The 22,331-nt window shown below is 40.2% G+C and overlaps 1 protein-coding gene across 1 annotated transcript; it reads right to left on the bottom strand.

Annotated features, from left to right (window-relative positions):
* Positions 1 to 6,324: 6,324 nt before the first annotated feature.
* LOC107311682 (p53 apoptosis effector related to PMP-22-like) lies at positions 6,325 to 22,331 on the bottom strand. The gene is made up of 3 exons (XM_015858428.3): positions 21,991 to 22,331; positions 8,451 to 8,594; positions 6,325 to 8,199 (listed from the first exon to the last, which is right to left on the bottom strand). The coding sequence occupies exons 1-3, from the start codon at positions 22,199 to 22,201 to the stop codon at positions 7,985 to 7,987; spliced, it is 570 nt and encodes a 189-aa protein (XP_015713914.1). The 5' UTR covers positions 22,202 to 22,331; the 3' UTR covers positions 6,325 to 7,984.

Below are 22,331 nucleotides of genomic sequence, written 5' to 3'. Positions count from 1 at the left end.
TCACCAAGGAGGCTTGGCGTGGCCCAGCCCTAGCCTGAGGTGCATTTTCTGCCCAAGAACTGATACTGGATGTCTCATTGCCAGCATCTCTGCCCAGTGTTTTCTGCCGAATCAGCTTTACAGAGCTGTGCTGTGTATTTCTTAATCTGTTGCGACAGGATACATAAACTGGCTGCCCCATACCTGAAACAGAGGTTTTCTTTTGTTACCTAGATTAACTGTTTCATGCTAAGCTTAACTTTTGAATTAGTAGATATTATAAATACCTAGTATTCGGACTTACATGTTACTTTGGCTGTCCCAAAGGCAGATAGGAACTGGTATATGAAGGGTATCAATTTATATTTATTTTTTTTTCAAGAGCTGGATTATAGCACTGCCTATAGTAGCAATGAAGTGAGGAGGAAACACAATGATGAAGTTCTGTAAGAAAGGTGCAAGCACTTCCTTTTAGGATAGTTCTTGCACATTAGTTTTTTTCATTAACCTACAATTTTTATCAATTACTCTGCGTGCTTCATTTTATTAACACAGATTAAGTAAGGCTTGATAATTAAGTATTATATTTATAGGTGTAAATACCTGCAGTGGTACAGTGAGGCTCAAATTAAGCTTTCAGTGGCAAAAGTGTACAGTGGCAGCACTATAATTATTTGGCATTTACCTGCAGTGCCTCCCTGCCTTCAAAACTCTTTTCACAGGCTGTCAACAAGTCTTAGTGTTTGTGTTTGGGTTGGCACTGACTCTCAAAACCAGGCAAGTGAGTGAGGAGGAGCTGTGTGCAAGCCCAGTCATATGTAACTTTGCTCAGTCTTCTGCGATCACTCATCAGATAACCTTCAAAGCCCTGCCTTTCCACACGTTTCTCTCAGTTATCGGTACTGGCTGAAAGCAAGAGTCTCCCCAGATTGCATTAGTAGGACTACTGTTTCTAGTAGCAAAACAGCTCCTATATTTACAACAGCAGAACCAGGGTGGTTGGGGGCAAAAAGGTTGTTCACTGAAAACACATCAGTCTTCTGTTTGACTGTAAACTCTCAGTTTTGTTGCTTGTGAATATATACATCTACCGTAGACAGAAATGAAACAGTTGACATGTTGTACCTGCATACTTTTGAAATGAAGATAAAATATTTTGTTTCACAGTTTTATTATACTGATCTCTGAAAACAGTGTGCAGACAAAAGGAAACTAACAAATAAGTTTTGTTTTGGGCTGAACTCACAAAAGTAGTCAAGAAAAAGGAAAAAAATAATAAATAAAAAAAACAAAGAAGCAATAATTTAGGTTAACAATACAAAACTCCTTGATTTTTGTAAATGTGGTTTAGTGGGGAATATTGGTGATAGGTGGGCAGTTGGACTGGATGAGCTTGGAGGTCTTTTCCAACTTTGGTGATTCTATGACAAATTAAACAAAATAAATCACAGATTTCAAATCCACACTACTACCTCATCTGGAGCATTCTTAATGCTTCAGAACAAAGTATCCTTTCCTAAAACAGGCACTGTATATGATCTGTATGTGATCTGTAATATTCTATGCAAAATAACTTAGCCAGGAGGGGACAGCTCACTACGCCACCTGAAGCAATCTTTACCTTTTGGAGAGGTTTTGGTTTGATTGCTTTGTGTTATTTATACTTCCATTGCAGTCTTTAAGTTGTACTGCTGCCAGGATGAGGTGGAAATGTGTGTGGAGAAACCCTCCTTCTTTCTTTGAACCTCTGGAGGACTCATTCCTGCAAGCACCACTGTTTCCCCGTGCCTCAGGGATTTGGGAGGTGAAAGCAGAGCATGTCATTTCAAGTCCACCACTGCAAAAAGTGTTCTGGCAAGCAGTTCATCTGACCTTATTTGTCTTAACTGCATAGATGGAGACCTAAAGCAGTTTGTTTTCACCTCGTTCTTTACATTTTCTTTCTGCAAAGCTCCCACATGCTAACATAGATGCTATTTAACTATGCGCTGTCAGAGATGAGCAAAACTCCCCTCCAGCCTGCTCAGTGGTGAGGGCTGCTCCTTAACAGGCTGCTGCATGGCCACTTCTCAAAACTTGTGCTCTAGACTGGGCAAAGGAAAGAAGGAACCCGAGGACTGCCCAGGGGAATTCTCTAAATTACAACAGTTATCCAGAGTGGTACTCATGACAAGAGAAGCAGAAGTTATGACAGGATTTTCTGATTTTATGAAAATATTTTCTGTCTTTGAGTCATCAAATCTCCAACCTCTATCTCCCAACCACACAACCCTCTCAGCTGAGACTACACACTGATGTGAAGGTGTAGGCTGCAAGGGTAATTTGGCTGCTTATCACTCCAAACTACTTACAGTCAGAACTGCAAGTACACTTGAGGATACCATTTTCACACTGGAGTGGGTTTTCCTCTTGAATCTTGGTCCTTGCTATTTTAAGAGTTTGGTCTAAAATGTCTGGGAAAATATTCCTTTATTCTAATTTGCCTAATGTCAGCAAGATTTTATTACTTCAAACCCTTATTTTTTTAAGCAGAAAGGAGAAGGGTTAAGGGAATAAAACCTGGTTGCATTAATACTTCATATAGGCTTCAGATATGAGCATGGCAAGCATAGGTGTGCTTGCCAGGACTGGGTGTGGTGAAAAAAAAGACAGCTTACCAAGGAGTAGGAAAGTTTTAAAGAAGTGAAGTGAGAATATTTCTGTGTAGGAGGAAAAAAAGAAAGAATGAAAAACTGGAAATATCAGTGAAAGTCCGAGTGTGTTTTACATACCTCACAATGAGATCAACTTTAGAAAAGCTGGTGATAAAAAGTACGTGTATATTTGTAAAACTTCAGGTAATAATTCTTCTTAGCTAGTTCCTTCATAAGAAATTGGGTGTTGGGAATTGAGTCCAAGTCAAGAGCTGATAATTGAGTGAATTTTCTTCCATTGGTTTTGCACTATTCTCTGGAAAAATCCCTCAAGCAACATGCCACTCTCTCTGCTTGAACTGCATCTGAACAGTCAAGGGCAATTTAGAGTGATTTATGATGGGCTCTCCATGGATATCTAATGCAAGTTCAGTATGAGAGGCTCATTAGCGTAAAATTGTTCTTACAGAAAAACAGATGGCTTAGGCAAACAGCAGCACAAGTAAAAGGATGTGTCATAAAGCTGTTCAGGAGAGGACATTTTGATCCAATCTCTTATCTTAAATAGTAAAGCTGTTTTGAAAGTTGTTCCTGTAAGTTCTCCCCACACCCAGAAGTTACACACAGAATTCTGTGATCCATCCACATTTTCATTCTGATTATCTACAAAAGAAAATTGAAAAGTGTTACTATAACACATCGTGGAGTTAATCAATGTGTATAGACAAGCACACGGGCCTTAATCTTTAAGTCATTTAAGGAACCATCATGTAAGCAGCTCTGCTAAGCCCAGCAGAAACATCTGCAGCCCTAAGGTTGCCCATTCATTTTCCTAGGTTTGGGCACTGAAGAACTCCAGAGGCAAAATTTAGGCTTAGTTGTTATAACACAGCTGCACCTGAGTAGCAACTTTTCCTCAAAACCAAAATTTCTAACAATAGCAGTAATTTAACAGCAGGGAAAATAGTAAGGGAAAATCCATGTGACTTCCTCCCTTTTACTCCCTTATGTGGCAGTCTTTTGATTCATTTGTTTTATTTCACCTTCCAATACAACTCAGAAGAAACTGTGGTAGTTCTGTTCAGTGTCTCTCTAGCGAGATAGTTTGATTACTGCTTCCTGTCACAGTGTACAAATGGGTCAATTCACCTCTTACCACAAGCTCTATTCTTTCATTCTTTTATGGTGGTGCTCAGGGATATGATTTAGCAGAGGGTTGTTAGAGTTAGGGTACTATGGTTAGGCTGCAGTTGGACTTGATGGTCTTCAAGGTCTTTTCCAACCTAGGTAATTTTATGATTCTATGATTCTATTAAATCTACCCATCTTCAGAGCACAGAGAAGTTCACTGACTGTTAAAACATGCAAGGAAGTATTCCAAGAAATTAAATTGTAAGAAGTAGTAATTGTTGCAGAGCTAAGATCTGCCAATAAGGAAGATTCTTCTTTGTACTGTTAACATGTGTATCTAAAAAAGGTTATTCAATTATGATCCAGCTTTTGCAAGATTTGCACATGCTGAATTGCCCTTTTTCCTAGGAACCATCCTGCTATCTGTAACTCCAGTAACTTACCTTGTACAGACTGGTATTGCACCCCAGAAGTGAACACAGCTGCTGAAATCAATGGAGCAGCCCATGGGGATGTTCATTTATTCTGAGCACATGTAAGAAAAAGTGTTTGCTCTTCAAGAATGAAATGTCAGCCTCAAGAAAATCAATAATGTATTTGCAAGTGATGTCAACAGGGTCAAAATATCACTCACAGCACTAGTTCATACAACAAAATATGCACAACTTTAATACAGTTACAAACTAGATTACATTTTAATTATTGATTAGGCAGGCTACATTTTAAGACCAAATGGCAAGTGCCTGAAAAATGCATAGTGAAAGATGGAAATATTTGCAAAAGAACTCACAAAGACCAAGACACCAACATGCCACACATGCTCCGGAAGAAACATCATAAATTAAATGGAATATACTAACTTACCCTTAGAAAGATTTCATTCGTCCTTCTGCTTCAATTTGTACCTGGGAAGCCGCTTGACAATCTACTTGTTTTCAACACAATTTTTCCTTTCCTTTAGTAATACAGTTGAATTAAATGAAATGTGTTTGTCGGAGGTTGCTTCCCAATAGTTAATTTGACAGGAGGAGCAGCATGACAGTCATGTCTTTACTTCTGTTGCTGTAGCAGCGCTCATGATCTCAAAAGACAAATCTTGCAGTAATCTGTTCTTAATTGGTATCTCTTTAGCACTGTGATTGGGCGCAAAGAAATTCTAAGTCTTTCATTTTGCCTATTTTAGTGGGTAAGCACCCTTTCTTTCTTACAGGTGAGACATTAATTAAGAACTCTAACAAACGGAATCAGAACATCAGGGATGCCTTCTCTTTCTCTTATTTCTCCTTGGTTTCAAAATCCAGAATCATATGTTGACTTTGTTCAAAATAATTCACCACTTCACTTAGTTAATAATTTAGTTGACCTGGCTGAAGGTTAATTTAACAATTTAGTGGATAATTTAGCTAGATGATCACTTATCCAGTTGACAGTTAGTTGATAATCTAGTTTTAGTTTAGCCGCCTTCTTGGCTTCTGGATTCAGCACCTTTTTCTGTTAAAATGGATTGCATTTTGCATTCTGCTTGCACCACAATCTCTCAAGTATCTGGTTTCACTGTTGTGGCAGGGGCATTCTGGACAGGTTACTATGTAATCTACGTTCCCTTTTCCCGTTGAAAGACTGGACTTCCAAGGTCCTTTTCAACCCAGACTGTTCTATGATTCTATTCAGTCACAAACTGGCTTAAATATAGACACTTGAGCTCTTGCACCTGTGCTGCTTCTGCATGTTGGATACCCACCTGCCCCACTCCTTTGTCTTGGAGAAAGTCTTTTTCTGTTTGGACATTGGGTTCTGTAGAGGGAACTGGGCTGGGCTCCCTCTGTCTGTGCTGGGGTTGGCAATGCCACTTCAGCCCTACTGAAAGTGGCAGTGGAGAATGGATGCTGGGGCTGCATCCCACAGAGCCATCATCATCATCCCTGGGGCTGCTTTGCTGCCTTTATGGAGGAGGAGGGGGAGGAGGAGACGGTGAAGCTGCTGAGAGCAGCAAAGGAGAGAGAAGGGAGGAGGGGACGTGATCTGTCACTAAGATTTTCTTTGCCTTTTAATTATGCTCTGCTCTTGCAGTAAGGCTGGAGTCGTACTCCTAAACCTTGTTTTGTGCATCTTTCTCCACCTCCAGATATTGGGTCAGCATTCAGCTAATGGGAAAGAAGCTATAAATACAATCAGCGATTGCTCAAGTTCACCTTTGCTTCCTCAAGGGATTGACACATCCAAAAGCACTGAGCAGGACCACAGTGCCTTCCTATTTGCTGAACATAAGAACACTGTCTCCCACACTAAAATAAGCTGTAACACACTGTAATACAGAACCATGCATATAGTTACTTGATTCCACGTAGGCCATAAGCTCAACAGAGCAAAATCACTATTCTCATATGAATATGAATGAGGCCCCAGGATACAGCCAACTGAGGAGCAGAACAAGATATCTTAATGTCAGATTTGTAAATTACTCTCCCCTCTCAAATCCAGCCAGCACACACAGATGCTCCAATATGGTGCCTTAGAAGATAATACTCTGGGGGACTCCATGCTTCCTTCTTCTTGGTAGAGAACAAAATCTAAGACTCAGTTTTGAAACAATACATAGATACCATCATTTATTATTAGGTATAATAAGCATAATGGAAAGAGTTATGATTTTCTTTTCCTGGACAGGTAACATTACATCAAGAATTGAAAGTCATTTTATACAAACTATTTTGCAAACTGTGTTTATTTTCATTTTCTTACAGCTAGGAAATATCTTTGTTATGTATTTACAAGCTTTTTTCTAGCTTGTCCCTGTCACATAGGCACTCCATGCCTGATACATCTCTCATAAGAGAAAAGAAGATGAAGGCCTGTGTATTTGTTAATTTTAGCAACTTAGAGGCTTTACTAAAAAAAAATATCAGTCTCTCATGCTTTGCAGTAAAGAACATTTGGCAGGACACTTTCCATAAATTCCATAAAGTTACAAAATTGCACATGTATCACAAGATAATAATTCTATCTAGTTAAAGATTTCTGTAGGAGTTTTCTTTACAGAAGGGAAGACCCTGAGTACTATAAAGCTAGGGTTCTTAATGCCAAAGCTAGAAGTTTATTGAGTACACCTCATTGTTTTCAATATACCCAGGCTTGCAGCACTGTGGAATATAAGATACTGAAGGGTATTTTATGTGAGATTCTTAGTATTAATTGGTATTTACACATGTTACAGCATACAGTTTCTACTTTTAGAATACTTATAAACATCAAATTAATGAAAAAGGGCCTTTTGGCAGAAATTTGGTACCTAGAATCACATTGCTCCAGGCCCACACCTGATGTGTGCCCAAACTGCTGAGGGGCTTATACCTCTGCATAACTCTTTCCTGACTCTTTTATCCTGGATAAAACAGCTGGAACAGTAAAACAGAGCTTCCTAAAGCCATAGGTTTGGATACAGCTGATCAAAGGGGCGGAGGCCCATGAAAAAATGTTGAACCAGGAGCCTCTTCAAACCAGATCTGTAGGTTGTAGAAATGTCTGGAAATCCCCTCCACCTTTGCCTCCTCTGTGCTGGCACCAACAACAGAATGCCAGAATTCTTAAGGGTGCCTGGATTACTGATGGTCTTATCTTACCGATGCTAACATCCAGGAATACTTACATTCCAAATGGATGGGTTAAAGTCAGGATGCTAGCTTGGGTAGTGAGTGTCTCCCTTGCCCTGTCCTTACTGTAGCCCTACAGCTTAAAGCAAAATTGGAAGTAAAATCATGAAGTGCTGTTTGACTAATTTGCTGCTCCGACAGTCGGTAGATTAAGGCATTTTGTTTCTTGAAAAATGCACAAAGTCTTCAGGTTAGAGAAAACTGAAACATATGGAATGGGATTTCTGTGGGCTGATTTTCTTCAGAAAGATGATAGGTGTTGTTTTGCTTACTGATAGGTTTTTTTCTGAATTTAACTGGAAATGTAAAAGCATATAATATTTACTGCAATCCATATGCACCCACATTCATGGGAATGAATGGGGAAACACAAGGATTTTGTAATTTTTAATATCAGTCTTCTAAGCAATCCACATCAGATACGAAGGTTCAGAAAATAGTAAATAACTTTATTGTAAAATGCCAATGCTGTTTTTCTGTATATATTTTTAAAGTTTCCAACTTTTTCTACTAGCATCTGATGATACTATTCTGGAAAATGTAGATGGTCTGTCAGATATCTCTTGAATACAAATATATTTTTCCTGGTGTTTACGGGGAAGAGTAAAAATATGTGGGCTTCACATTACCCAAGATTTGATCTTCATAGTTAGGAAGGCAGCAGAAGAAGAATCCCAAGCATATTTCCATAATGGCAGTGGTCCAGCCAAAGCCGTAGGCCCAGCTGAACATATTGATTCCTGTCATTTCAATTTCACTGGAGAACTTCACTGGATAAATGACCAGGCCCATGACGGAGAACACAGCTGAAGAAACAGGAGGGGAAAAGTGGATTAAGCTTGCACCCATCACACTGCTCACCTCCATAATAGTTGCAGCTAAATCCACTCATGTTTTGGAGGATTTGGAAATTGATCCACTGCCATGACAGATTTTATGTTATTTTACACTGAGTTCCAATGCATACTGATGGAGAACTGAGCATAGAAGCAGATAAGGAAAATACCAGTTCTAGTATATCTGCATGAGCTAAACTTTGCTTCACATATTGTCTTACCTGCAACAAAAAGCAATCCTCCAATCCCTCTTATGAAGTTGAACCGAAGTGTATCAATGGCAAACGCTATGATGGCCAGAGCAAAACAGATGACAAGGAGAATGAAGCCAACAAGGTATGTGGCAGCTGCAGCTCTTCCCCAAGCTGAAATCAGAGGGAAAGCATATTAGAAATAAAAAAAAGATGTGTTTTTCTCAGGCATATAATGAAAGGCTAATTTCAAACAAACACAAAAAGAAGAACATGAAGAAAAGCATGGTAACTTTCTTTCCTCTTTTAAAATTGTGTTTGTAAATAGAAAAAGCAGTTAATTTCTGCTGGGCATTTACAGACCTCACTCCCTCGCCTACACTGTGTGTTTGTAAGGTATTGGCTTACAATCAAATGCATACAACATTAATGCTGTAATATTACCACAGCACAAACAAGCCCGGTGATGGTTATAACTCAAATGTTCACTATGATCAGTTGTGGAATCAAGCTACTTGATATTTCTAGTATTCAAAAATCTACTAACCTGTCTGCTTCAATCATAAGACAATACTGAATGTGCCAAACACTGCCAGGCCACATTTTCAGTATGTGCTCCATCAGTGCTGTTCATGCTTCTGACATTAGAAGTACTGACCAGCAGCTGGACAGTCACCATTAGGCTGACAACAAAATAATAGATTTGATTTATTCACTTTCTAGTGCAACTATCTTCTCTGAACCACAGAATATACCATGTTGGAAGGGACCCAAAAGGATCATTGGGTCCAACCCATAATCACTTGGCATTTATTGAAAAAGATAATACCTAATTTATCTTTTGCATGGGAATTCAGGGTCTTCATTCCCTAGCATACCTAGTCTTGGGACTGTGGAAGAAAGAGCTACCCTGAATTTCTGCTATCAAAAGATTTCAAAAATAATCAGGTTGGAGTAGACAAAAGTCCAAGTTAACACTAACTTGCTGAACTGGAATGAAGAAACTTGTTTTGAGCATGTGTATTTATCCTTTCTCTTTGTCTGATGGATGGCTGAAAGATTTGCAGTTAGTGTAGCTGCTGGCCATTCAGTCTGATCTTTGGTCCAGGGGAGCTTGGAAAAGCTTTAAAACTAACAGCTTTAAAAACAAAAACTGTTGAAAAGATGGGAACAGAAAGATTTGTGTCTTTTCTGTGAAATGTGGCTGCTTGTTTCTGCTGCAATAGAAGCTCTTACCAAATCGGTAACATTTCAGGTTATATCATTTGCTAATTTCATAATGAATAGCCTTCCCTTTGCTTGTAATCCAACTTGTACTACATAGCGAGCAAAGGAAATGGCACTGATGACTCGGGACTCAAACAGAAGCCAATACTTTACAGCGTATTATCCTTGGTAATAGCAACTGCATTGGTCATAAAGTGGTAAATGATCGTGATGCAACTTCTCCCACACAGAAGATTGTCTCCAGGTCCAATGGAGCTTCCCTTATAGTCTTGTATCAAGATTTTTCCTTAGGTAGGCCTAAGGAGGTCACACAGTCATAGAGTTTAGGTTTATTGGGAGTTGAAAGGGACCCACAGAGATCACCATGTCCAACCCCTGTCTCCACACAGGACCACCCAAAATCCAAACCCTATGTCTGAGAGCACTGCTCAAACGCTTCTTGAACTCTGGCAGCTTGGGACCATGAGCTCTGCCCTGGGCAGCCTGTGCCATGCCCACCTCTCTCTGGTGAAGAACCTTTTCCTAACACCCAACTTGGCCCTCCCTTGACACAGCTCCAACAAGACAAGGCACCTCAGGTGCTCTTCTTGTCATATTCTCCAAACCCTTCAGCTTTTCTGTAGCCCATCTTTGGTTGCTCTCTAATATTTTTATGTCTTTCATGTATTGTGGCACCAAAACCTGCATCCAGTCCTGGAGGTGAGGTAAGACAGCGTAATGTTGAATGGGACAACCACTTACCTCACCTGGCTGGCAGTACTGATGCAACCCCTGGGTACAGTTGGCCCTTTTGGCTAGAGATTTTCCATCTTTACTTTTGTTTCCATTGACCCATCAAAACCAATTTATCTTTCTGTTTACTTTTCAAAATTCTTCTCTGCTCTATGACTTTTGCTCCATTCTAGCAATTGCACTACATTTTCTGTCTTATGTTATATGCCGTTTCTTCCTCTTGCCAAAGAGTTTCTATCTGCTGTAGATGACCTTTCAACAGTATTATTCTTCTTGTACACAGGCAGCTGCCTGAGAAAAAATGGAGGCAGCAAAGGTGTGCCTGTATCTTAGTACCTAGTTTGGTGTTTTAGCTCTAACTCTTTGGGGATTTTAGAGAATGCACAGAGGTATAGCACACAGGATGGAAAGGCAGGGTCTAGCTTGGAAGAGGAGCACCTCAGCTGACCTATTGAAGCCTTGCTTCCCATGAGTAGCTGATGACAATCAGCATCCAGCAGCTGGCAGCATTCACCAGGCTAAGGACTCAGAAAGGACCTGATGGCCGCATCAAAGTGTGGTGGTACCATGCCCATGCTGTCATCTCACTCCTCCTTTAGCCTTGCCCAGGTGTTTTTCGTGAAGTAGTATTACAAGTGCTGTGACTGTATGAAAGCAGATTGGGTGCATGCCCAGCCTGCAGGGCACTGGATATATTGCAAGAAGAGACATGTTTGCTACAGGATGCCTTCATACGACTCATTGCTTAATCGTGTAACAGCCAATTTCATGGTACTTTTAAAAAGAAAAAGAAAAAAATGTAGCTCAGAGTTGGAAGAAAACCAATATACAGCTCCTGTAAGGCAATAGGCTTCCACAGGAGAGCCACTGTTATAGGCTGTTGTTGGTATTTTTTTTTGAGGAACCCAACTTCATCTGTCTTTTTAAGCAGCAGTTTTTAGTAGTCTGAGACCACAGTGTACAAACACCTTAACTTCCTGAGGTAAAAGGTAGCAAAACTTTATGTGGGTACAACTGCAACTGTTTTTGTTTCTGAGGTATTTATTTTTCCTTGTGCCAGACAGAACTAGAGTACCTTAATGTCTTTACCAATATAAATAGTAATTACAATTCCTCAAAAATGCCAGAATTAGAAGAATTTCATTCATCAGAAAACACTAGTACAAATGGAGAATGTGCAATTCCAGCCATTACAATCACAAAAATGTCTTCTGCATCTCCAAAGTAGTCTCAAAGGCTTAGTAAACACCCTTCTCAAGGGTTTTTTCCAAGGCTGAAAAATACTTTGTTGAAAGTACATTTCAGAATAGGCGTTTTTATTAGGAATCACTTTTGAATGATCTTAGGAAATGATTTAATTGCAACCAAGCAGCTAAACTGTTCCCAAATATTGTCTTATTTTTCTTTAACATAATGCAAAAGTTAAAGCATGAATATATTTTATTAATAACCTCAAATCTTTTCTCATAAAAATGAGAAATCCAGATCACAGAATTATCATGGATGCTATGCCAACTCAACGAACATTTGACTCTAGAGGGAGAACAGTTGAAAGCTGAAAGTCCCCCTGTCATAAAATCAGAAATAGAGACAGAAGAAACAGAAGCTTAAATGACATCAAGCTTAATCAGTGAAAATATTCAGGAACTTGTGGGAACTGTTCTTATGTTCTCCACCTGTAAGTGATGGTCTGGCAGTTTAATAGTTAAAATGTGCTAGTTAGTTAGAAAAGAAATGTGTATTCATGTAAGTGTCCTGGAAAACCTGCAGGATACTGCAACACTTGCATGTTCATCCTACTTTGCCCTTATGGCCTCCTCTGTCAGCTGAAAAAATGCAAATAAACACTGTGAGAGAGTCTGTAGGTGACATGCCATCCTCTCAACGCTCTCTTTTAGCTGGCAATTTTCTGGGCAATTTTGTCTCACAGGAAAGGCCTTACAAGACCTTGCAATCCAACGTAGGTGAAACAACCACCCATTTTCATGCCCATCTCAAGCAGAGGAAAAAGTGCTTCTGTGTACAGTGTCTTGTGCATGAGTCAGTAATGACTCCTGAGAGTCCAAACAACCCACCACGAATGCAGCCATATGTGACTACTGGGAAATGAAAATAAGTGCCCTGCATCTTGCTGTGTGAGGAGAACCCCAGCTAATTTAGAGAACAGAAAGAGTCCACCAATGCCCAAGCAGAGCCTGCTTTAGCTTATGAGCAAGACAATTAGTTGAGACTGTTTAATAATAACACAGCTTTATTACAGTGCTATTAAAGCTAGGTTAGTTCAGGAGTAGCACGACTTCCTCTTGTATTCTTTCATCTAAACATATTCTAAATATCCTCTTGTTGACTGCAGCCATATGGAAGCTGACTGACTATAAGAAATCCAAGACTGTTTCCAATTCCCCGTCTCCCTGATTTCACATCCTTGTGCATTTTCTCAAAGTGCAAACACTGCTCACGGTTCACACATAAGGAAGCAAACTTCCTTGCTCAGCAGTAAGCTGAGTCAATACTTAGGACCACTAACTGCTGTTCTTAGCTTGCCATGTGTTTTGTGCTCCCAGCAGTGCCTTGAAAATAACATGTGAAGCCTACTTCACTCACGATAACAACAAAACCCTCTGATTTCACCATATATGTTTCAAGAATGTGAGAAAACGTTTACAGTGTTGTTCTCGTGTCTTTCTCGATGTGGTATCCCCAAGTGACACAAACCGCTGAGTGTCTCTGTTTGAGTCATATTTTCTGAAAGGAACCTTGGAAACTTCAGGAGTACTTCTAGTCAAACCAGTAAGGATATGTGTATTCAAATTTTCCTCCTAGCTTGAATCTAAATAGCATTAGAAAGAAAAACAGTTTGTTGTCAGCATGCAGAAATCAACAAATTATTGACGTATTCTTGCCAGCTGATCATGTTATCACATCAGCCTCTGCAATGATCTGTGCAGTTGAGGGATGAGAGTTTCAATACAAAGGAGAGGAAAAAAAGCAAGATTGCCTTGAAAACAACAACATTTACTTTGTTATCCCTCACAGCATCAGGGGAGGGAAACACTAATCCAGCTGTTCTAGCTCCAGTCTTACATAGCAATTCTCACAAGAAGTAAAATCTGCTATGTCGGTGATTCATCTCTGTGTTGTACGTAATGAGAATGCTTCTAGGCTGAGTTTGTAGAGCTCAACCTGTTTTATGACTGCCTGATTAAAGGGAAAGAGCATTATTTTGAAAACAAAGCTGAACTCACTCGGATTTCTCAACCCAATGTTTTTCATCAGGGTGTGGCAAACTCTGGACTCCTTGATTTGCTTCCATTGAAAGGATAAATTAAACTGTGTTTTCCTACTTTACATCTCCTCAACTTCCATCTTAAACTGACCCATCAAAGTCATTAATCCTAAACTGAGTTTATCAGCTGAAGGGTTGAGAACTGTTGTTGTATATATAAGCCACTGCCATACAGGACTCCGAGTTAAGTGGCGTGGTCAGAATTCTCTTTTAAAACTGCACGTCACAAAATCTTGTCTTCTGACAATTGTAATCAGGTAACCCGTAATAAGCAAACTATGAGAAAATTTGATGCTCTCTTTGAAAACGTTCTGCAAGCATTTGCTGATCACGAGCTAATTTTGAAATACTAGACTGTGTGTGTTTGTGTGCACAGCTAAAACTGAATCAGAAACTATTAAAAGTAGCTTCTTATGAATAAACAGTATATGCAGATAATTCACAAACAGAATAAAATGGGGAAAAAATTCAAAGGCTTGATTGGATGTGTGTTATTCTCTGAGCTTCTATATTCTGGTGCTCTTCATTAGTTCTGAATTGTTCTTAAAACAACTGATTTTTGAGTATGTTTCCCTAGGCAGGTCAGTACTGGTTGTTTTTCTTTGTTCTTTTGTGTGTGTGTTAAGTTTGAAGTGGAATACAAAATATGCAGTTTAGGTTCTTCTTTTTGATATCCTTTTTTGTGACTTTGCTCTTTCCCTCAGCATTACTTCAGAATTTATTGGCAGTCAATAAGAGTTTCTCATGTAATAACAGAGTATTATCTTATGATATGCAAGCTGTTTTTATGTGAGCAGGAATCAAATAAACCTTTAGCTTGCCACTACCTAGGAGTCAATCACTGTGGCAGAGAATGACCTACTTAGATTCACACTATGTAATTCCATTGCTAAAGTTTGTCAATGGTTAGCAGCAAGTCCATCATATAAATGGGAAAGAATTAGGGCTTCCAACTGCCATAAAATAACATCTTTAAATGAAAACAGTAAGGTAAATAACCTTCATGCGCAGATCAACTACCAGTAAAATACAATGTATATTAGCAGAAAGCAGAATATTAACCATAGCTTACAGCTAAAATAACACTTCAGTTCAGCTTGGTGGACTTTAACTCATTTAAAGCAAATAACTATTAACTTCCAACCACTGACTTTAATAATAAACATACACAGCCAACACCTGTGTTCAATGCTTTAGGTACTTCTGGAAACCTCTTCTCTTACTGAGGAAAGCAATCCAGTTTAGGAGCTATCCTGAATTGGATTTTGAGGCGAGGAGTAGTTAGACTTGAGGGAGTGGCTCAAATTAATCTCATCATAAGCCCAGACATGTACAAGCTTGACTTCAATGCTGGCTTCTGCAAATCCTATATTAATGAGGGCTTCTCCTCAGTGCTTACTTTGCGCTAGGGAGGCAGAAGAGGCAGAAGTGCTGTCATCAAAGGGATCACCGAGTGAGTAAGTTAGCTATTAAATTAATATGCACACTGTACCTCAAAATTAAAGGTTTGACCAGGGGAGAGACAGGGAATACCCCTAGCTCACATTATCTTCAGAAGCAGTTGCATACACTGCAAATACCTAGGGAGCTCTGTTAAATTTTATTCAGTTTAATACTACAATAGGTTTCCTCTTATTTTTCCTACTTATTTTAAACTAAGCCAGGATGACTTAAACTTGGATGCGTATATGGGGGTGGGCAAGGTCCAATAAACAATACAGGCAAATATAGTACATATGCATAGTAGTAAGATAAATCTGTTTCCTAACTGCTCTTGAGCTATAATATGGGTTAAAACATATAATGTGAGTTAAACGGAATAAACTTCTGTGACAACATATGCTATAAACTAGAACTTGGAATTGAAACAGGAGGGTGGAACCTTTCCAAAAAGCTCCTTTTAAGTTTGAATTTTCTCAGGGTCATTTGAGGCTGAAGAACATTGAATTTATATCTCATTTCTGTATGCACCAAGTATTGTTCTCCTTACTCTTGACCCCCATTTTTCACTGGACATGGTCAGAGACATCTGACAAAGACACAGACATCCTCACTCCACAAACCAATTTGAATTCTGGGAATATTTGACTGGTGAGAGAGATCTTGTGTTAGCGCTTAAGAAAGAAGAAATGTGGCATTAAAACATTCACTGACTGAACATGTTCAAAGTCACTCAGAACAATAAGAGCTGTCAGTGAGGAATCAAAATGTAAAAATAACAGTATTTAGAGAGGTTTGTTTCTTTTCCTGAGTAATTGCTTTCCTGCTTAAGTAATCTGGCTCTTTAATCCTATGGTAGAATTCATATTCAGCCTTACAGCTCTTAACACAATTCAGACTACCAAGAGAGTACTTTAGCCTTGTTACGTCAGATTACCTCAATAAACTAAAGGACATGCTGAGGAGAAACAAGAATATAGCCACGATTTTCAGCAGAGATGCCTTCTGTGTGTGTGAGTGAATGATATGCACTCCATGACTTCAGCTCCTGACTACTCAAAACACTGAAGATTTTTGCAAAGCCCTCAACACCAGCAGTTCAACTTCTCACAGGGAGATGAGAACCCTACACACAACTGATATTTTCCCACCCAATTTAACTGTAATTGTTAAAGTGCAGGCTGGATGATAAACAGTGGGGTGCCATCTGCAATTGCTTTCTGTAGAGTTAATTGCTGAAGAATATAACTACTACTTAAAAAGAGTCTGATTAAATGAATTTGCAGCTAAATATATAAAAGAACAAACCCTAAAATTACAAGGGAAAGCATGTTGACAATTGCAGAATTTCATTCACGAGGAATGAAAATAATCATGCTAATTAAATGCTCTAGGGTTGATTCCCTTCTTTACACCTCTATAGTAACAATGGAGTCTCTCAACAAACCGAGGAAAAAATGAAACTTGTTCTTTTGTTCTTCCATCAGAGTTCCTTAAATACTGCTGTTTATGTTTACATTCAATTAAGGCTGTATTCTCTAGCATTCTAAGTTTTGAATAACTATTGAATATTATAAGTTAATAAGTAACTAATCTTGTCATCATCTTTGTCACTGGCTAGTCCAAAGTAATTGGTAGGAAACTGGTGACTTATGAAGTGGTGTGCTGCCCTTCACACTGTCAGCAAAATACTCACAGTCACTGGATACAAATGTAACTGTTTCACACTCATGTGAAGTAGGAACAGCAAAAACATTTTGTTTTCATTTCCCCCTGTACCAGACCAGTGAAGACTTTACCCAGTAAATCAGATGACACACAGAGAATATAGCTGGCTCCAGCTCTCTCATGGCCTTCTTTGCACCGATCAGAAACCTCCCCTTTGTTTCCCATATTTAAGGGTATGTTGACAAATCTACCTGACTATAACTATCATCTAGAAGATTTTAAGTGCAGAACTTTGGCTTCAGGGAAAGTCTGCGACAATGGCGCTCTAACTTGAGACAGGCCCTGCTTCAAAGCACAAATATGTGCTTGCTTCACTCCTCTTCCTACATGCACACACCCAAGCAACAACTGGGCCAGGCAGCTTCTCCTCTCAGATCCTGCTGGGGTGGGCTGTGTCTCAGTCCAGCCCTCTGGAAATGTCCCTGTACCATTCTCCTCAGGGTGCCTGCTTGAGCCTGAACCAAGCAAAGGCTTCCCTGTGCCTGGCTGTCAGCCCTGATAGGCACGTGGAAGAAAGCAAAACAATTTTATGTAGGCAGAATGGCAATGGGGAAACTTCTGTCTGGTCTGTCCTGTGCCCTTGGTGTGATGAGTCACTGGCTGGAGAAGGTAATTTCCCAGAAGGAGATGTGGGGCCAGGCCATGTACCTCACCACTGTATCATTAGCTGGGGGAAGGTGGCAAGTAATTTCCACTCATGCATACTGCCTCTGGAATACTAAATGGGGCTTCAGTGTGACAAATGTTTCTCTGGACCCAAGAGCTCCATACAGGCAAAACAGAGAAGAAAATCTACTTACCAGTATGGTTCTTGTGAGACTACAGTAGAATATTTATTTCTTTGAGTGAATGCCTTTTGCAGCTTTCCTTTCTTCACTTATGCTGTAAACACAATCATCTGCTGCCATATTAGAACTAATGTTTTTCTACTATTATACTATATTAGCTACCCTATCTTGGAATATTGCACTAACATTCATAGCTCAAAATAATACTTTGTTACTCACTCTCTAGGAAGACAAGACAGAGAAAAGCGTCCTCTCCAGATGGAAAAGTCATTCAACCTTCTCCTACTCTCCACAAGCAATAGACTCCAAACATTGTAGGAAAAGGTTGGATACGATAATGTGAAAGTGATTGATGATCTGGATTTCATTTGTCATCATGCAAAAATGCCTTTTCCTAATGTTTTTCCAAGACTTCTATTTGCACCATCCAAATGAATCAACCACTTCAGAGGCCTGAGCTCACAGTTATTCTGAGGGCAGCATCTGCACACAGAAGGGCTGCAGAGCCAGGTAAAACATAAGATGGGACAAGTACCCTAAGTTTTTCATCTTATTGTGCATCATACTGAGACTAATAAAATCAGTTATTCCTCCCAACCAAGAACACACAAGTTTAAACATCTTTAGAGCCTGCAGTGGAACAGTACACTGAAAAATGGTCTCATGTCTGAGACACGCCTTGTACAAGAGAGGTCCTGTAGTCAAAAAATCAAGAAAAACAAAGGAGTGCCATGGCAGCTTCCATAAGGGACTTAACTTCTGCATTTTCTTTGCAAGCTCAGTCATGTCCCAAATGCTTACATTCCATATTGTGCCTGTTTCCAATCCATAAAGTCTTTGTCTTTGTAATGGTCTAATGCACAGAAGCTTAATGCACCAGTGAAGAGGTTACTCTGGCTTTCCAAAAAAGCACCATTGTGTAAGCCTCTTGTCTTCCCTGTGACGTCCTGAATTCTGTCAGCTTAAACAACAATTCAGGAGATTCCAAATGCTCCTAATGGTGCCACTGAAATGACAATGAAACTTTCAGCTTCCTTCCCTTCAAACACGACCAACCTCAAGGATGTTCGATTTTTTTTTCTTTGTCTAAGCCAAACAGCAGAGACACAGGGGAATTACAGACATTGTAGGTGGAAAATGTGATGTGAATTTGTGTGCTCTATCGAACAACTTACAAGTCCTTGATAATTATATCTACTTATAATGGAATGAAGATGTTTGTTGTGGATTAAGATATCTTACTGTCCGAGCCATGTTGGGCATATTCACTGACAGTCACTGTTGTAGACATGCACAGCAAGACTGAATTTCAGAATGTACCCAGCCTCGGAAGCTGTGAATAAAGCTCAGAGGAAAGCAAACAGGAACTGTGGGATAGAGGGGGGATGAAAGTATTAATCACTAGAAAATGTAAAACACTCCTGTCCTTGCCATTTACATCATGTCTTTTGTCTCTGTGCTCGGGAAGGCGTGTAATTACACTTTGTTTATCAAGCATGGTATTTAGCTTGGCACAAGAGAAAGATAAATATCCACAGAACATGACACTGAATGCTTGTTTTCTGTGACCTTGTGGATAAATGGAACTCCAGAATTATTAGAAACCTATGTTTCAGCAGCAAGGCATATAAAATCAGTCTTAATGCAAAACAAGTGAGATATATGCTTACAAGGTGTATGTTTCCAAGCAAGATGCTGTCACACAGCCTTGCCTTTTGAGTAGAATCCAAGATGAGCACCAGGCACTTGCATGCTGTGTGAGCAATGACAGGGCTCCCAGAAGAGATAATCTAACCCCACATGTACTGAGCAAGGATAGAAATACAGAGAGCAGAAGTGAATCTGAACACTCCCTTCCTCTGGAGATGAGCTGCCTGAAGGAAATCTGCCTAGAAAGCACCTCCATCCTCTCAGAGCCCAGAGCTGAGACCAGTTCTCAGAGACATGCAACTGGCTACATTTGCTTTTCAATTAAAAGAAAAAGAAACTGCAGTCCTTCCTTACTCTTCTGTGTTTCATCAAAGCATCCTGAAGTAGCAAAGAAAATGGTGTTTCCATATGCTACCTCCAGGTATCACCTGCACTGATAGCACACCCACATGAGAAGGGAAAGACATGGGTCCACTCCAGCCTGAGGGCTCAGTACAGATCTTCTTGTATTAGGTGCTGGTCCCCAGACAGTGGGTAGGAAAATCACATAGCCAGAAGAACAAGACACAAGAAGGACAACAGCTCTGCAGTATAGTGCCGCAGGCACAATGCTTGGATTAGGGGAAAGTAGGGACCTGCATCTGCAGGGCTGGAAAGGACCAGGACAGTGACTTTGCACCATGGCAAGCAGGTTTACAGTCTTCTCACCACTCCAGAGTAACCACACCTGCAACGGCCTAGATTTACTTTGGAAGGTCATCATCTTGAAAAGGGAAATTCACTGTCACTTGGTTTACATACATTTTTGTTTTTTACATCAAGCCTTGCCCTTTGTCCCATTGGCTAAATAACCATCTCAGCCATATTACCCTTTTCGACCTGGGATTTTTGTTTCAGGGAGATTTTTGAGTATCTGCCTGGGTTTTCTGGGTCTTTAGTAACCTTGATGAGGTGAAGTGGCAGATGCATTCCCATTGAGAGTGTGCTGCAGTCATGTAGCACATAACCAGCACTTCTAACTGTTTTAAAAGTGTCAGCTGACTCCTCAGAGAATGTGCTGGAGCATATTCTGGAGAAATGTACGTCTTAAGTCCAGCATGTTAGAAAAATAGGACTTACTGAAGTTGTAATTTGTGGTAACTCCGTAAGTGGTAGGATAGTCCAAACTGAAAAGGATGACCTACTTGGCTTTATATAGATGCTTCCCAGTGGGAAACTGTGCATACAGCTGCAGAATCTAAGCAGCATCTAGGCAGAATAAAAAAGGAAGTGAAATGCCAAACAACCATGTAGGACCTGGAAACATCTGTATTATCAAGAGAAGCATGGTGAAACTTCTGAAAAAGTTCTGCCTAGGTAAAACTGCCATTCATGACATAGACAGTGCCAACTGGACATCAGGACGAGGACTCACCTTTTGGTGATACTAACCAAGAAATGTCAGGCCTTTCTCCCTCTTTCCCCCCTGTAATTCACAGTCTGAGCACATATTTGGAGCTGGGCATCATCATTTCCTGCTCTCCAAACAGCAAGCTGCCTTAATCTATGCCCAGCCAAACAGTTGACATAGGAGCTCTGAGAACAGGACTGGGCAAGATGCTTGATGAAGCCATTTTTATCCTGGAGCCCTATATGCACACAAGCCTGCTACTGTTAACTCTTTACAGTTCAATTTTGGGCACAGGAGGTAAAGTTTGAACAAAGACAATAAAGTTTTAGAACAATTTTTAAAAGCTGTAATGAATAGCCTCTGAGACTGCTTCTGCAAGTGGTTTTACACTAATTTTCAGCCAAAGCAGCTGAGATTCTGAGCCTTAGAGAAAATGTTCTTCCTCAAAATTTCATAGAATCACTCAGGTTGGAAAAGACCTTAAGATCATTGAGTACAACCATACTATCCAAACTAACAGCTCTCTGCTAAATCATGTCCCTGAGCATTTGAATTAGTATCAGTATAAATCATAAGCTCGAATGTTTCTCCTAGCTCAGGCTATCAGCCAATAACTTATAACACATACCAGATAATACAGAAAACAACTAAGAAACAGTGCACAATTAGAATGATTTTTCTCTTGGCTTAGTCTCCCAGACACAGTGGTTTAAAGCTTTTCAAGTTGTCTCAACTTGTTTCATAGCACACAGCCTAAATTCAATGCAAGCATTTCTTTTCTCAGAGCTTTCTTTCATAATCACGAAAAGGTTCATTCACACGACCCACCTACTGGAGCAGCATTCTACAGGCTGACACTCCCTGGGGATATCTTTGTATCATCTTACATTTTTACTTCCCAACTTCTTCCTGACACTCAAGATTGCCTTACCCCACAGCCTGCTGCTTGGACATTTGTTCAGCGGTAGTTAAGTTCTGGAAAGTTGCGAATAGTGAGGAAAGGTTATTGTCTTCTTCTAAAAGAGGAAGAAAGTCTTAAATGCTCTAACAGTTCCTGCACTCATACACTACTACAATGTGTGTTTTTTGTACTACGCAAACCACGGTCTAAAGCAACCCGGCTTCCTTCTGCACAGAGGTGAGGACACGTGTTGTCTTTGTTCTGTTTCTTGAAAGCGTTGATGTATTTCAGCGCTGGTTCCCATTTCCCACAGCTTCTTAAACAAGGTCAGATATTAAGAGAAATGTTTGAGAGAGCTTAGAGGAGATGTGCTCAGAAAGGTGACCCACTGCTTCAGAGACCTCCCCACCACCCTTGCCAATGCTTACCATAACCCATGAGAGACTCGCAGTTCCATTCCCCACCCTGCGAAGGCCTTGTGCAGCTCTCCCATAGCGACGCTTGGTGCACATAGGGCAAGGTCTGTGACTCCAGCCAGCCCCTGCCCGCCAGTGCAATGATGCCAAAGATAACGCCAATGCCCAGGAGCAGGGGTAGGATCCATCTGCAGCGAGTGTAGTCAAGGCCGTACTTCACCATCTTGCTGGCGGAGCAGGGAGAGCGGAGTGTTACTGCCAAAGCACCAAGTAAAGGGTGCTTCTACAAAATGCCTTGAGTAGGAGCACCTTGCCAGCCAGCGTGCAGCTGTCTGAAAAAAAGCTTTTTAATC

The sequence above is a fragment of the Coturnix japonica genome, chromosome 3 (genome assembly GCF_054131305.1).
Source record: "Coturnix japonica strain WE chromosome 3, WE-NBRP24, whole genome shotgun sequence".
NCBI classification, from domain to species: Eukaryota; Metazoa; Chordata; class Aves; order Galliformes; family Phasianidae; genus Coturnix; species Coturnix japonica.
The sequence above is the reverse complement of the archived record's forward strand: the minus strand, read 5'-3'. Positions and strand labels throughout refer to the sequence as shown.